The sequence below is a fragment of the Geospiza fortis genome, unplaced genomic scaffold (assembly GCF_000277835.1).
Source record: "Geospiza fortis unplaced genomic scaffold, GeoFor_1.0 scaffold43, whole genome shotgun sequence".
NCBI lineage: Eukaryota > Metazoa > Chordata > Aves > Passeriformes > Thraupidae > Geospiza > Geospiza fortis.
In genome coordinates, this window is record NW_005054431.1 from 1,633,958 (window position 1) to 1,651,024 (window position 17,067).

A 17,067-nucleotide genomic window follows, 5' to 3' on the forward strand; every position below is an offset into this window, starting at 1 on the left:
CTGCCCCAGGCTGCTCCAAGCCCCAGTGTCCAGCCTGGCCTTGGGCACTGCCAGGGATGCAGGGGCAGCTGCTCTGGGAATGTGTGCCAGGGCCCTCCACCCTCCCAGGAAACAACTCCTTCTCAATATCCAGGTCAAATGTATCCTTCTTCATCTTAAAGCCATTCTTCCTTGTCCTACCCCTACCTGCCCTTTCCAGCTCTCCTGTACCCCTTTAGGCACTGGAAGGGCCTCTGGGGTCTCCTTGAAACCTTCTTTACTCCAGACTGAACATTCCCAGCTTTCCCAGTCTGTCCTTGTAGGAGAGCTGCTCCATGCCTGTGCCCATGCTGGAGCCTCCTGTGGCCTGGCTGCAGCAGCTCCAGCTCCTTGCTGGGCTGGCCCAGGGCTGGGGCAGCTCTGCAGGTGTGGGCTCACCTGGGGACAGTGAAGGGTGACCGGGTGAATCCCCAGCTGTTTTCAGAGGAGGCCACTCTGCAGCTGAAATTAATGTTGATGAGCCAAATAATGCTTCCACCTTGCCCCAAACCAGGCTGCTGCATCTTGTGTTTTTAGCATTTCACTGGATTCCCATTGTGAAAAACGCCAGTCGCTTGTTTTTAAAATTTTAAAAGTTTAATAGGAATGAAATGGTTAGAAAAATAGTAATACAGTTAGACTAATAATAATTTGGACAATTTGGATTAGGATAATATGAGATAATAGAGACAAAGAGTTACGGATGTCTGGGTACCTTTTCTGGGCAGCACGGGCCCGAAAAAGGACTCACGTTAACAGAGGATTAACCCTTAAAAGCAACAGCCTGTTGCATATTCGTACACCTCATCCGTGATGCATAAATTCCATTCAAACACAGGATTCTGTCTGGTCATCGTCAACTTCTTCCTCTTAACCCTAACAGCACCCTCGACACGGGAAGAAGTTCGTTTCTTCTGATAAGAGGACAAGGCATTCTCTGAAAGATTCAGGTGTCCTGTGGCTGCTGTCTCACTGCAAGTCCTTTCTTTAAAAAAGTATCCTACATAGCATCGTTTCTATTTTAACATTTTGTTATAACCTAAAACTATATTTAACACACTACTTAAGAGAAATAATACAGCATCACTTTCTAACACAACACATATAATATTCATTTTAATATTTGCGAAAAGCCAATCATAAAATACGCATTTTTCACACCCATGACGCTTCCTGGTTGGTGTTATAAATGTATATGCATTGGACATACCCTATATAAAACATATAATGAATATTACACTTCCTCCGGTAGTTATCCCGAACATTTGAGTCTCCCTAGAGGAATTCGCGGATTTTGCCGATTTTCCGAGGTTTTGAGCCCACTAGAGGGAGGTGTGCACAAGGAGTTTTCTACACTGCACCGCTGCCTGGCAGGACGAGCACGCGTTTAAGAGCAATTAGCCCTGACTGCAGATAAATAAATAACTTATGAATGCCGTTTAAAAGCCAGGAAATAAAACCCAGTATGTCCAGTATGTCTTCTTAAAATTAAAACCACCTCCTTTGCTGGTGTAGTTACAGCTCAGCCACAGCATGAGGTCCTTGTTGCTCCTGCAACTTGCATTCTATCTGCTTTGATGAAGTCCTAAATGTGCTGTCCTGTCTTTCCCAGCCTGGAATTTTATATGTGTGTGTATCTAGGCAGGATCAGCCACCCTCAAGATCCAGCTTTGCAGGCAGTGGAAAAGGGTGTTTAACACCTTCCTGCTCAATCAGTCAGACAGCATTTACCTCCAATATCACCTATTTGGCAGAGGCCACACCTGTTTAAATTTGCACTGGTGTGGGATTTGTTCCAGGTTGACATTACTGGGCTGGGAGCTCCCCAGGGGAGTTATGAGCAAGCCAGCAGCAGTGCAAATAATTGTAACTTCTTTTTTTTTATTATTTTTTTTTAATTTTCCTAAGAAACAGCAAACTGTCCGAACACAGCACAGTGTTCATACGTTCATGATCCTCATACCCCAAACAGGAGGTTTTGTCTGCTGAAGGGGTACCAGAGGCTGTGGTTGCCCACACACACAACTGATGTTATCTTTGTTCACTCTTCTTTGCCTGTATGGTTTGGGTAGTTAATTGCAGAGCGTCAGGGTGACATTTTCCTGGTTGTTTTAATCTGAATGTAAGCCTGGGAAGAGAAAGGAAAATCAGGCCCTGTTCCCTCTTAAATTCTGTTACATCTGCAATAATCTGAGGCTCCTGGGCAGATGGTTCCCTTTGATTTATTCTCCATAAGATGAACAGAGTGCTTAGCATTTACTGCTCTGCTTTCTTGTCAGTGTTAAATGATTACCTATGCTATATTTAATCTTCAGGGAAATGTTTAAGTGCCTGGATGAACTGAAGCCTTTGAAGGTTAAGGTCTGTGGTCAGTTATTTTATTGGGCTGCTTTCCACTGCAAAGCTGCTGTTTGTTATTCTTGTATCAAAATGACAATCTGAGAAACTGGCTCAGGTGGGAATGTTAGACATGCACTGTCAGGATACCACAAGAATATTCCCTGATTTCAGCTTTAGGTGGCTGCCTGTGGAGCAGAAAACACTGTTTTCTCACAGGAAAGTGTAATTTTGTTTTTTCCAGAAAACCACAGTGAGGAGATGAATGAATTTAAACTGGATTTGCACAGCACTTCGCTTAAGTTTGTGTCTTCAGATCACAAAGTTGTAATTTCTAGGGTTGAAGGTATGGATGAACAAAGGAGGAATGGGTTATCCTCCTGTTTGGATACAATCCTTTTCTGCAGGATTGGCTGTATTTTGGAAAACTGCTGCATTTCACAGAGAAAAGGAGAAGGAACAGGCTGAAACTGCAGGCAGCAGCAGAGGTACAGATTCCTTGGCAGAGGGATCAGCAAGGGAGAGTGCTCAAGTCTTTTCAGTCTCATTAATTTCTTATATTCCTCTTGGTCAAGAAAGGATAAATTCCTCATTTCTACAGAAAAATAAAAATAAATACAAATAATTTTTTAAAAATATGCCAGTAGTTCATGCAGGTATGGCCAGGTACCAGGTAGATTATCAGCAATTTCAAAGCCCAAATGCTGGTTCAGAAAGCAGAGCATAAAACTGGAATGAGAGAATGAGAGCTAAGATACCTCTTAAAGGTGTACACTGAAAACTTGCATATTCAGAATAGACATAAAGTAGATAAAAATTAACTGGCATAATTTATTAGCTTTTTTTTCCCCCTCTGCTGGGTCCACCTAAGTTCCCTGAACAGTGAGTAGATAAAAAAAATACTTTAATTACCCTTGTTTACTGATAGACTTATTACTGTAATATAACTGATATTGTCTTATTAGGAGCCCAATATTTTTGTGTAATAATTTAGAGTAAATTAAAAATGTGGTATCAATCATCAGCACTAGGCTGGGCAGTAGGTGACTCTGTGCCCTCTTGGGAGGTTTGGCTTGGTAGGACTTCTGTGCCATATGCAGTGCATTTTGGTGTTTCCCACAGGCATTTTTGCAGGCAAAAGAAGTGACTGTTTAAGTCTTTAATCTTTTAATTAAACCTCAGGGTGAAGGCAGACCGTAAGAGGCATTGCAGGAGAGAGATGAGCATGCAGCTCTTAAATTGCATTCCAGTGAATCTCATTAGTAAAAAAATTCTGCATATAAATATTAGCTATAAGTCATTCCTGATGTTATGTGCTCCCTTCTGGTTTTGATGTTTCCAGAGAAACATTACGTCAGGCACGCTCAGGTGTGTGTTGATCCTGCAAGAGTGACAGAGTCATGAACCTGCAGAGCTCGTTGTCAGTTTTTGTCGGGGCAGCCAAGGATTTCAGGTGTGAAGTGTCACATGTGAGATCAGGTACACCTGCTGTAGCTACAGACTGGTTTGGGTTGGGAGGGACCCTAAATCCCACCCAGTGCCAGCCCTGCCGTGGCAGGGACACCTTCTCTGGGAATCCACAAAATCAGAGGTTTTGGGAAAGCTGCAAAAGGCAGGCCCCAGAGACAGCAGAACTGGGATTGGAGCTAAGCAGCAGCCATGAGATTGGTCAGCAGAAAAATTATTTAAACTGTAGAAAAGGACAAATAGAGCAATGGTCTGTGTATTAACGCTTGTCTAGAATAACTGCCTAAGCTACAGAAAGTTTATCTAGCAAGATATTAGGAAGGTTGAAGCTTAATAATGGAGCTCTGTGCGTTGTGTTTGAAGGCTCACAAGCAGGTATTGCATTTGAAATAAGCAAGCATTGTTTAACCACAGGTACCTGTGCTTACAGTGGTTGGACAGAACTACTGTCAATATAGAATAGATACTGTACAGATATAAATACTGTCAGTGTGCTTTTGCCTTGTGTGATTGGGCAAAAAACTCATCAAGTGAGTTGTGCCATTGAGTTCTGTGTCTGCTGCCTGGGATGTGAGCTGCTGGCAGCTTCCCATTGTCATCACCATGGAATGAGAGTGATGCTGGAAAATCAAACAGCTCAAGGCACCTTCCCTGCAGCCCTGTCCTGTTTGGGATTTGTACACAGACCCAGCCAGCGACACCTCCCACTGTGCCCGTGTCCAGCCTGGCCTTGGGCACTGCCAGGGATGCAGGGGCAGCCCCAGCTGCTCTGGGCACCCTGTGCCAGGGCCTGCCCAGCCTGCCAGGGAACAATTCCTTTCTAATATCTCATCTCAAGTGGCTGTTTTCTCTGGTCTTGTAATGGGAAATTCCTGCCCAGTTCTCACTCTTCATGAACTGCCTAATGGAGCACAGGTGGGCTTTGATGGAGCTTGACCTGAGAGATTATTTCTGCTGATCCTTAGTTGCTTTGTCAAGAGCATTAGAGAAGTGCTTGAGGCATGGCACATAGCTCCTGGGGCACGTAATCAAATAAATTTCAAAGATTTATAGAGAATCAGAGTCTATCAGCAAAGAGTTTTATTGGCAGAAAAGGGGCTCAGCAGTGCAGTACTTGTGCCATGGGGAAAATAAAAATGAGAAACAAGAAGTAGCATTTTATGTCAAGAGTTAGTGCACAAACCCAGCTTTTGAACCTTTAATATTTTCTTGTTGAGTCTTTCATTATCTGTATGCTTTTCTTCCTTTGTGTGGGCACACAGCCTTTCAGGTTGTTTGTTTCCTGCTGCAGTATTCAAGGAGCAGCAGGAAACAAACTGTGCATGGTGCATGGTGCTCTGCTCCACAAGGAGAAGTTCATTCTCCTGAACATATCCCCGTGGAGCAGAGCGGCCACCTTCCAGTCACTGTCCAAGTTTAATTTAAAATATTAATTAGGGATGTGGCGTGAAGAATGAAAGCACATCATTCATGTGAAGCAGCTGAGTTGCTGGCTGCATAGAATCATGGAGAGAGAGAGAGGTCTCAGAAGTGGAAAATGTGGATGACAACAAGCCTTTGCACAATAATCCCTGTGAGGAGGAGTGTTTTGGTTGTGAGGGACATGCTTGGAAGCCAGCAATACAGAGAATGCCGCAGTTGGAGCAGGGCAGGGAGTAAGTCATACCTGGGTGTTCCTATTTTGTGCAGACTCACAATTCCCTGTCTGGTCAGAGCACAGCATGGCCAGGGCATTGCTCTGGGTCATTTGCTCATCTCAGGCATTTTGCAGTGGTTGTTTCAGCCAGGGATCACACCTTTGTGTAGGCTGGGGGTCTGGAGGGGTTCTGTCCCAAAACACCCACCAATCCTTCCCCAGCCCCAGTGTGGATCAGAACCTTGCTCCCTGGGTTCTGGGTGTCTCTGGGTCTGTTCCAACATTTGACCACCTTCACAGGGCAGAAACCCTCTCTAATAACTAACAGGAATTCCTGGTGTCCCATTCTGAGTCTGTTGCCTCCTGTCCTGTCACTCTACATCCCAAGGACAGCCTTGAGCCTGGTTTCCCCTGCTGCAGACAGTGGTGGGCATCATTAAGATGCCCCCTTAGCCTTCTCCTGCCAGGCTGTGCCTCTGCTGGACCCCACGAGGTTTCCAGCAGCCCATTTCCACTGTGAAATGCTCTCTGAAGGCAGCTCTGCTCTCCGGCTCTCATGTAGTACTGTCACAGACACATTTTATGAAGAATCCTTTCCTTAGGACGTTTTCTCCTGAGAAGCTGAGAGGCCTCAGGAACAAAATGTAAGCAATGGTTATCTGCTGCTGTGGAATGCAACAGGTGCCTCTGTGATTGGTCTCGTGTGGTTGTTTCTAATTAATGGCCAATCACAGTCAGCTGGCTCAGACTGTCTGAGGTCACAAGATTTTATTATAATTTCCTTTCCTTTTCCTTTCTTTCCTTTCTGAATATTTCCTTTTCCTTTTCCTTTTCCTTTTCCTTTCCCTTTCCCTTTCCCTTTCCTTCTTTCTCTCTCCCTTTCTGAACCTTTCCTTTCCTACCTTCTGGTGAAATCCTTTCTTCTATTCTTTTAGTATAGTTTTAACATATCATTTTCTTTTAATATCATACATATCATAAAATAATAAACCTGAAACATGGAGTCAAGATTCTCATCTCCTCCCTGGTCCTGGGACCTCTGCAAACACCAGCACATAGTTCCGTCAGTGGACTGGCTGGTGAGTGATGCACCTCATCCCCCAGGCTGTTAAAGGCACTGAAAGAGCCACCAGCCCCACAGCAGCCCCTCAGGATTGCTGTTAGCAAGGGACAGCCCACTGGACATTCTGCTGCTGCCCATCAGCAGGAGAAAAGCAAATACAGGCTAAAATTTGAGGACACTTGGCCCACAGCTGGATTTAGTGTTGACCTGAGAGTTTTGGAGGGCTAACAGTGAAGCCTTTCCAGTTTTGCTTATTTGCCTTCTATGTAAAATCAGCAATAGTCTGATTCCCTCCCCCAGAATTACCATTATTAACTACCATTTGGAAAGCCAGCAGCAAAATGCTAGGGAATGTGCCCAGCATAGATGAGGAAGTAACAGTAATCACACGGAAGCTCCAGCCTGCTCTACACTCAGCAGCTCTCCTCCTCAGCTGCTGATTTTCAAGAGCAGCTAATTCACCATCTAGCTCTCAATTAGCTTCCAATTGTGACTTTTAAAAGTCTGTAGCCAGTTATGGACCAGCTATCCAGCCACAGCTCTGCAGATATGACTCACCCAGGGACCTGCCTGGGAACTGGTGTTCTGGCTGTGAAACACTGTGTTTCCATATGCAAAAAAGCAGCAATCAGTGGGATTGTCAGCACTTGCTGGTTTTTTCCTTTCCTCTGTGCTGCTGAGCACGTGAACCGTGGTGAGCATGGAGATGTCCCTTGGAGTGGCAGCACATCCTCAGGGACTCTGGGGAGTGGCAGCTGAGCCAGACCCTGTTAGCTCTGAAGCTGAGAGCTGCAGGAGGGGCCTGGAGCTGGGCAGGTTCAGGTGGGATGCAGAATATCAGCAAGCTGGTTTGCCTGCTGGGTTTTGGGCCAGGTTGCTGCAGCCCAAGGGCACAGGGCAGAAATGAGCAGGATGGCATTGTAAATATGTCCAGAAGTGCTGCACAGAATTAGAGATTTGTGCTTTTTGCACAGCTGAAGTGGTACTTTCTTATCACCAGCCAAGAGAGGGAAGCAGTCCCCCCAAAAAGAGCGTCCCAAGGTTGTTGTGTAGGTGCACCCCAATGAAGCTGCACCCAGAGCACTTTGTGCCAGTGCAGCCAGGCATGGAGGAGACATGAGGTGTCAGGCAGTGTTTTATTACACAATGCATTTATACAGAGATGTACAGGGGTGCCTTCCCATCACAAAGGCAGCCACATTTGCCCTCAGCTGCGGCCATCACCAGCAACTTCATCTCCTGCCAAACTGAGGCAGGGGGGGTGGCACCTTGATGTCTTGGCCTCTTTCCAGTTTCTTCTCGCAGTCAACCAGGTAATTGACCCCGTCGATGACAATCTGGACTAGCTCCACCTACAACAACAAGAGGAGAATTGTAGTAGCAGAGGGTTTAGCTCATCTGTTATAGCAGAGTGGGAAGCTGGCTTGTGCTGTCGCCGCAGCAGACAAAGCTGAAACTGAGGAGGGTCGCAGACTTCACACCTCCTCTGGCGCAGGGAGTACACGTTGTGCAAAGCCACAGTCATTCCCTTCTCCTGTTTGCCCTGAGCAGCAGTCTCTTTCAGTTAGGTCCCTAAAGCTATTTCCACCAAACTGTGCTCCCACAGGAACAAACCAACCGCGCAAAAGTCCCTGTATGAAGTGTTCAGGCAGGAGCTGAGGGACCTGTTTCCAACATGACCCCGAGAGGGTGCAGGGGGCTGCTGAGCAGGGATGCCTGGCCCCGAGTGTTCCCCACTCTGCACGAGGGTGAGGGCACAGAGCAGCTGTGCTGTGAGTGTCCAGCCCTGCCAGCACTGAAGTCACTGCTGTGTCTCCCCAGCTCCCAAGCCCAAAACACCCCGTGCTTGCAGGATGTGTGAGCACAGACACATGCTCCTTGCGCCAGCATCCCTCCCAATTCATTTTCATGTCTCTGTGCTCACACATCCTGCAAGCATTAAACTGAGGAGCTGGGAGCAGGCTCAGCACACAGCTCAGGGCTCATCCTGCACCCAGCACTGCTTTGCTCCCAGCTCCTCAGTTAATGCCTTGGGATTTAGCTTTTATATTTTTTAGATCCTGTACGGCTTTATTGTAAAATTCTAAACTCCACACCCTGTTTTCGCATTTTAATCAGACAAAACAATTCCTCTCTAGGCCTGAAACTCAAGGACACATTATTGTCTCAGATGCAAACAACAGTGAATTGAGGGGGGCACACCTGGAGAAAATGACTTCATTGCCTGAAGCTGTAATTGGAGGATTAACCCCTGAAATGCAAATGGACCAAAGTTTTACCTTTATGAAAAACTCATGACCATCAACCACCTTGGGTGTAGCCCACTGGAGGCTTTTGACAGCCCAGACTGTACCTTTTGAAGGCCTCTAATAAATAGCTGCTTTTATTCCCTTAATCTTGTCTAGCCCCTGTTCTAGGCAGCCACTCCAAGCATTAGAGTGACACTGCCAGGGGTGGGATTCACTCCAGGCCCAGAGCAGCACCAAAATTCATAATTCTGTATGGCAAGGGGTGGTGGTGTCTTTGTAACCTGTTTCAACAGGGCCCTGTCCCCAGCAGACAGGTGACATTTAAGGACCACGGACCCTGTGGCACTGTGAGGCAGCAAGGTAAAGCTGGTATTTCTTAATCTCCATGAAATGGTTCATTAGCAACCTTTAATAACTGGCTTGTTGAGACTAAGTGTGAAGACCAAATCCCATTGTCTCTTTATTGTGGTAGTTGCTGATTTTCAAGGGATTTGTTTTTACTATAAAGCATTTCAGCGGCTTAGCAGTTTATTTTATTGTCTTTTACAGACTAGCTGTGTTGGGAATTCAGAGGTCTGAATTTGCAGCCTCCATAAGAAAACAAATTTCATATTAAGTTTGCATTGACCAGTAACTGAAACAGAACAGGAATACAAACAGTTTTATCTTGCCCCTTTGGGAGCATAATTCAGTTCTGCAAACACATTTATCACATAATGGCATTTATTTAATTATGTACTGAAAAAATTTATCCTATGATAAAACTTTTCTTATCCCCTTGAGTATGTCTTGTCTTATTTAGATTTCAGAATCTCCAAGGAAGGGCTTGTGTCTTATGTGTTGCCTTAATCCTTTGGATCCTTGCTGTAGGAGGCATCACTGACTTCCGTGGAACTCTTCATGTAAGCAAAAATGTGTAGGCTTAGGCTGTCTGTCAGCAGGACTCAATTTGTCATCCTGTGTAATCCTGGTTTTTGTTATTAATGTTACTTTAATATCAAACACACATGATGATGTCTCAGGTGTTAATAGATGTGTTTGTCACAGGCTGTTTTGGCAAATAATACCGCTTAATAGTATTTCACTCTTACTTATTTTGTTTCCCGTTACTTATGTCATTCTAGATCCAAAGGAGCACAGAAGCTTGCATTAAACTTCCATGTCTGAAGTTTCCAGACATCTGTCCATGGCCGTGGGGACATCCAGAGGCACATCTGGATCGGAGAGCAGTGCTCACCTGGCTGGGCTGTCCCCGTGGCAGGTGAGCCAGGAAGGGAGGACGCTGTGGGCTGGGTTAACATTGCTGTCACCCGGGTGCATTATCCCAGGGATGTTTTCCTGTTATGAAAACCTGCCTAGAATGGGGCTAGCCCCAGGTCTTGGGCTGCAGCACCAGGACCAGCCTGCATCCATATCCAGCCTGCCACAGCCACGGGGTTTGGCTCAGTCAGAGCTGTGGGAGGAGCAGCACTCATTAGCTGTGCTCTTAGGAGCTGCTCTGGCTCATAAAATCATTAGGCATGAAGGTGGAATGAGGTGTGGGAGCTGAGCTGCCAGGAGGGGAGCAGCTGCTCCAGGCTGCAGGGTCATTTCCACACTCTGGCCCTACAAATGTTCCTTCTCTCTGAAATGGCTTTGCAGCAAACATCTGAGGTGCACCCACCTCACTGCAGCCTGTGCCCTACAGGGAAGGCTCAGGGCTCACTATTAAATCTTCGCCCTGATTTCAATCTCTGGTGTAAACACATCTGCAAGATGTAAGCAGAACTGTGTATTCTACCACCATCTGTTAAAAACAGGTGGGGCAGTGTTCTTTATCTCTGCCACAGCCAATCCTCCCTCCAGGAGATCTCTGCTGTCCATGGGCCATTAATTATTAATTACCTTCTGTCCATGGCCACTGAGTGTCCCTGCAGGGCTGATCCAATTCCAGCATCCCATGGGGAGATGCTGCGCCCAGGGGAGGAGCCAAGCATTCCTACCTGGATCCAATCTGAGCTTTGGGACACCCCAGCAGCCTTTGCCCCCTGCATTGCCAGAGGAGCAGCTTTCTGCTGCCCTGCATTGCCAGAGGGAGCCCAGGCCCATCTGCAGCAGCCCTGGAGCTGCAGAGGAAAACTCCCCCCTTGTGCAGGATCCCTGCTCCAGCAGCAGCACAGCTGGCACTGCAGGAGGGCTGAGCCCCCAAGGGATGGGGCTGTGCCACCCCTGACACACAGGGGGCAGCTCCTGTTCTCACTCTGACTGTGGATTGTTTTTGTTGTTTGTACTATTTCATTTTTATTTTATTTTTCCTAGTACAGAACTGTTATTCCTGCTCCCATATCATTGAGAGCCCCTTAATTTCAAAATTACAATAATTCAGAGTCAGGGGGTTTGCATTTTCCATTTCAGGGGAGGCTCCTGCCTTCCTTAGGAGACACCTGGCTTTTCACACTAAGACCGCACAGCTCTCTTGTCTGAGAGCCACAGAGGACGTGTGAAAACAGCCCCAGCTCCTCAGTCGCTGTGGGTGGAAGCCTTGTGCTGCTGTGTAACCGTGGAGGAAGCGTGTGACTCAGCAGTGAAAGGAACACAACGCCCTTCACCAAGTCTTGCTCTAGTGCCTGAGTCCCTATGTGGGTTAGGACTGAGCACCTGCATACCCTCATGGAGATCCTCAGCACATGGCCGTATTTGTGCAGCTTGCTCAGGGTTGGGTTTTTCCACTGCCAGGACAGGAGTATTTATCAAGCACTTCATGCACGTTAACAGTTCTCCTTTCAGTGAGCATTTCCACTGGACCACATTCACGAGCAGTAAAAACTGCCACGGTGTCGCAGACATCTTTTATGAAAAATCCTTTCCTTAGGATTTTTCCTCCTGAGAAGCTGAGAGGCCTCAGGAACAAAATGCAAACATTGATTATCTGCTGCTGTGGAATGCAACAGGTGCATCTGTGATTGGTCTCATGTGGTTGTTTCTAATTAATGGCCAATCACAGTCAGCTGGCTCAGACTCTCTGTCTGAGACACAAGCCTTTGTTATCATTCTTTGTTTTTCTATTCTTAGGTAGCCTTCTGATGAATTCCTTTCTTCTATTCTTTTAGCGTAGTTTTAATGTATTAATTATCATGAAATAATAAATCAAGCCTTCTGATGCATGGAGTCAGATCCTCATCTCCTCCCTCATCCTCAGACCCCTGTGAACACGGTCACAGCCATGGATCCACTGAGCTCAGCAGAGGGAAACTGGCCCGTGTCAGTACAGATCTCAGCTGAAAAGCAGGGGGAAAACACAGAAGGGAACCCCAGGAGGAGCAGTTTACCTCAGAGCGCCCGAGGCGGTCCAGGTTGGAGATGCCTTAGATGTCAGCCACAGCTGCCGTGTCCACCCCGCCGGTGCCACGCTTCTGCAGCCGCAGGTTCTCCAGGATTTTGGAGAACCTGGGGTCCTGCCAGGAGAAACAGCCTTGAGTTTCCACTGTGCCTCCCACTGTGTGTTTGAGCAGAGTCACTGCGATGCTGTGATCCTTACAGCGCTGCCGCAAGGACAGGCAGAGCTGGAGCGTTCTCTCACTCCTTCAGTTTCAGCCCCTCTTTGTGGCTTCCCACTGAGCAGATTGATTTCCACAACAAATGCAGCAATTTGCAGGATTACAGCATGCTCCTTTAGCCATGCACTATCCCCAGGCCTTGTTACACGCATCCTTTTAATGTGCAGTTCCGTAAGCTGTCATTTCTCCTCTGCTCCCTTACACCCCAGGAGAGCTGGCTCATGTCGCATTTAAACCATGTCACTTTTATGTCACTTTTGTCCCATTTCAGAGCCGTGTACCTTGCTGAGCCTGGGCAGCTTGACGTGGACGCCTGCGCGCAGCCCCGTGCCCAGGTTGGAGGGACAGGTCAGCACGTAGCCCAGGCGCTCGTTCCACATGAACTCCCAGCCCCGCTCCTTGATCAGCCTTTCCACCTGGGTGGGCACAGAAACAAAACAGAAAGGGGCAGATTTACAAGTGTCTGATTGCCAGGTGCCAGTGGAGTGGCAGGAGTTTACGGCTGGGTGCAGTCTGGTCTAGGTGTGATACATGTTTGCACTCCTCAGGTAACCAGAAGGATTTATTCACCGCCTTCTCATGACTACTAATGTGGGAAATGGATTTGTAGTGTTCTCAAAGCCTGACAGAAGGCTCACACAGCGTGCAAACTTTGAGACAAGAAATGCTGGCTTGGAAATGCCATGGAATGAACAGACACTGCTGAGAGAGAAATGGAGCTAGAAACAAGTTTCAAAGGGTGGCCTTGTAAATAAGATACTTTGGAGAAACAGAACTGTGAAAGATGCACTGTAGTGACACCCACAAGGGGTGATTTTAGCTAATTGGCTTTAAGGCATTTACAGCATGGCGTGGCTAAAGCTGACAGGCCAAGAAACGCTTACAGTGTAATTAGGAAATAGTTGGCTTCTGATTGTGATGGAGTGAATTATAACATCTGTACTGTCTCACCCTTCAAATGAGACTGAAAATGGAATCAAAGTTTTGAAAACACCTCTCAGTTGCCCCATCTCTGGGTCAGAAAAAAGTATAATCCAAGAAATTATCTTGCAGGCTCTTGGCCACTTCACCAGGAACTCCCTGTCGACGTGTTTTGGTAAAGCCTTGGCCCGTGGAGCCAGGTCTTCACTTAAGAGTTGTGGCTTTTGCCATTTGCTTATAACTTAGTAATTTTGAACCAAGTTTGAAACACAGGGCCCCAAAGGACTCAAACACTACAAAGCAAACAGAGGGAACTGAACATGAGTTTTGTGTTGTTTTCTAGCTGATGTCATGACTCCTTGAAGAGAACATTTGGCCTCTAAGTGCCACACTTCCATTATAAGGAGACAATACAGCTTGTAGATAAGACTTCTCATTAGTAGGTCTCTGACCAGAATTGACAGGAGAGTGAAAATCACAAGGGTCTACTGCCCTTTGAATAACCTGATACTCTGTTCACCCATCTGTGCTTGTGCAAACCCAGTACAATTTCTGTTGAGTTCTCGTCTCCCCCTGAGGAGAACTGGATGCATAAACCAGCTCATGCCCACAGGAGTCCTATGAACGTAGCTAAACACTTCAGGTCTGCAGGAGGATACAGAATAAATTACTCTCCTAGGATAATATCTGTGTTTTGTGATGGTAACACGATGGATGTTGTGGGAAACTAGACCTGATTTTCTGCCCCAGACACCTGCTGAAGGCACAGCTCCCAAAGCTGCCCCACCACTTTCCATGCTCATGTCCACAGGCTGGCACGAGAGGCAGAGCACCTGGGGGCTGTGTCACCACCTGTGCACTGCTGAGTCTCACAGGTGTGCCTGCAAACCCACCCTGGAAACTCTCAGTAACCACCTTGCTGCCAGCAGAGCATAAATCAGATGGCTTTGTTTTTCTGTGCCCCAAAACCCACCGCAAACCCTAACCCTGACCCAAACCATTACAGGGTTCCTTGATATTACCTGTGGGGCACAGTAAAGCTCTATTTCTCTGGTAAATCAACTTTTTTTTGTGCTAGAGCAGGTCAGAGGGCTGCACCAGGCCCAGACCCAACCTGAGTCATACCTGTGTTGTCTGGGCAAAACTGTTTTAACCCACACCCTGTCCCAGGAAGCCTTTCTTATCATTGTGATTAGCTATACCAAAATAATACCCAGGAGCCTTGACTATCAGTTCTTAGTATTTTAATCACAAACCCCCATATCTCCCCAAAATAGTGGGTCCTGAACCCTCAGTCCTGTGCACAACCTCAGCAGCCTCCACTCTGCTCCCAGCCTCAGAAATAAGAACCAGCAGGATGGGCCAAAGGAAGTCTTCAATCTAACAAATCAAACAACCCAAATAAAGTGCTTCTTTTATGATTTCCCACAGTCTGCAGGCACAAAATGGAAGAGAGAGGAAGGAAGGAAGGAAGGAAGGAAGGAAGGAAGGAAGGAAGGAAGGAAGGAAGGAAGGAAGGAAGGAAGGAAGGAAGGAGGGAAGGAAGGAAGGAAGGAAGGGGAAGGAAGGAAGGAAAAGGAAGGAAGGAAGGAAAAGGAAGGAAAGGAAGGAAGGAGGTATATTGTGGCAGCAGCTCTCTGGCGACAGAGCAGTGCACAACTTTCCCAGGCATTGTCCTGGGGAAGGCTGTGAGAAGCTCACAGAAAATGATGATAAACAATTCTTATCTGCACTTGCTGCACCCGTTGTTGTGCACATGTGGAATGTGTTATGGAGATTTGTTTACCAAAGGGTGGTTTCCTAATTGCCCAATGGTGATGGTGTTTGGATTCAAGGACCAGTTGGGTCCCCCTGTGTCATGACTGTCTGTAAGGGTAAGGAGTTTCTTAATAATTGTGGTATAATAAAAGATTGATCAGCCTTCTGAGAATCGAGGAGTCAATGCTAATTATTACCCAGCTGGGGGCCTGCAACTACAGGATATTTATTTATTTTCCCCTACAACTCAGCTATTAATCTGCCCATGTTTCCTGCTTTAGCTGTGTTGATGTGGGTTGTTGCATGGATTGATGTGACTTCATTTCTTCATTTCATTGCCCCTGGAGATGTCAGCTCAGTGGGAACCACAGTGAGCAGGGCTGACAGCAGTGAACAAGCAGGAATGATGAACTCACTGAGACACTACCTCTTTTAATCCGCGGCAGAATCTTTCAAAGACACGCTTCATGTTGCCACCCTTCTCCATGGAGATCACCCTGGTGTGGTCCTCTTCATTAATCCAAATGAGAAATGTCTTCTCATTGTTGTGCCTAGCCAAGAGGGGAGAAAAAAAATTAATATCTTTAAAAAGGCAAGCCCTGAGAAATAACTGTCAGCATCCTTAGCTTTATCACAGGCTTCCCAAGCAGCAGAGATGTTAAATGTGTCATAATCAAACTGCTGTCTGGAGTGAGGGACTGGGGCTGGTTCCACCACTGGATCCCTCATGCATCCCTGTGGCATTACAGGGCACAGTGTGAGGAGAGATTTCTGGTCAAATCATGCTGCTGGGACCCTCCCTCAGGAGCACAGCTGGGGATGCAGCCAAGGGAGAAGCCAAGCTCTGCCCTCTCTGTCCTCAGGGAAGGGTTCTGCTCAGAAAACCCAAACACCTGCATGCTGCTGGGACCCAAGGAATGTGTACTGAGTTAATTTTTAATTTAATTTAATTTTGTCCTCCCCTGCCTCAAACCCCAGTGTCCCTGGGAGCACTGGGTGTCTGCATCCCTCAAGGGATGTGTCAGGATCCCTCAGTGACCCTGCTCAGCCATAAAGGACAGAACCCCTGCACACCCACTCCTGCCTCAAACAGGCAGTCAGGGCTGGCTTTGTCAGGTGCTGGGTCACTTCTCCTGCCTTCTCCTCTGCTTGGCCAGTCTCCTACTCCTGCCTTCCTGTCGGGGCCTCTGCTGCTCACAGTGGCCCCGAGATGTGCTAGGAAGTCTCTTTTCCCAGCCTGGCGCTTGAAGAAGGAGTCAGAGCTCTTCATTTCTCAGTCTCAAGGTTGTTTATTGTTCCTTATCTATAAAATCCTTTCTCCTGTCCTGCCCAGGTCTGCTCAGCAGGACAGTCAGAGGCACTCTGCCTGCCCCAGGGAGGTGTTATCTTTTTATACTAAAAACTACGTGTACAATATTTACAGTGACTTCCCAATACCTGTCACCTATGTTAGACAGTGAGCTTCTACTCTAAACCAATCCAAAAGTGCCACCATCACCCAGAGGATGGAGGCCAAGAAGAAGAAGAAGGAGAAAGGCTGGACATGCCCAGATTCCTCCATCTTGCCCGCTGAACCCCCATACCAGAAACTCTAAAATCTATTTTTCACCCTGTGATAAATTCACTAATATTCTACTTAAACTGTCGTGGCTTGCAGATCTTCATCTAGGGTTGGTAACTTGCTCCATGGGTCACAATCAAACCCACAGGGGCATTCTGGGCTCTGTGCCAGGGTCTCTGAGCCCCCTGGCAGGGTCTGGGCTGCTCAGGACAGACAGAGGGAGGTGCTGGCTCCTGACACCTTCCTACAGCGCGTAGAGGGGGACGGATGGGATCAGACTCATTTGTGCCAGCAGTGAAATACCACCAGGTTTGAGGCACATGAAAGTGAAAGTTCAAGATCACTGAGAGCCTGACTTTCAGCTGGTCTTTTGCTGCGTCTCCTTTTTCTTCTTGCAGCTGGAGCTGGCCAGGGCAATGCTGAGCAGGTGCAGACATCCTGTGCCCTGACACTGGGGTCAGGCCAGGCCCAGCCACCTCCTCCTCAGTGCACTAATGCTGAGGGAGGGTTTTATAAATATT

The 17,067-nt window shown here is 47.1% G+C and overlaps 1 protein-coding gene across 1 annotated transcript in view; it reads right to left on the reverse strand.

Moving 5' to 3' along the window:
- Window positions 1–7,652: 7,652 nt before the first annotated feature.
- CKMT2 (creatine kinase, mitochondrial 2) overlaps window positions 7,653–17,067 on the reverse strand; it is a 19,126-nt gene continuing 9,711 nt past the window's right edge. The window contains 4 exon segments of the mRNA XM_031061914.1: window positions 7,653–7,873; window positions 12,079–12,204; window positions 12,588–12,722; window positions 15,413–15,536. Coding sequence (XP_030917774.1) covers window positions 7,754–7,873; window positions 12,079–12,204; window positions 12,588–12,722; window positions 15,413–15,536 — 505 coding nt within the window. The 3' untranslated portion in view covers window positions 7,653–7,753.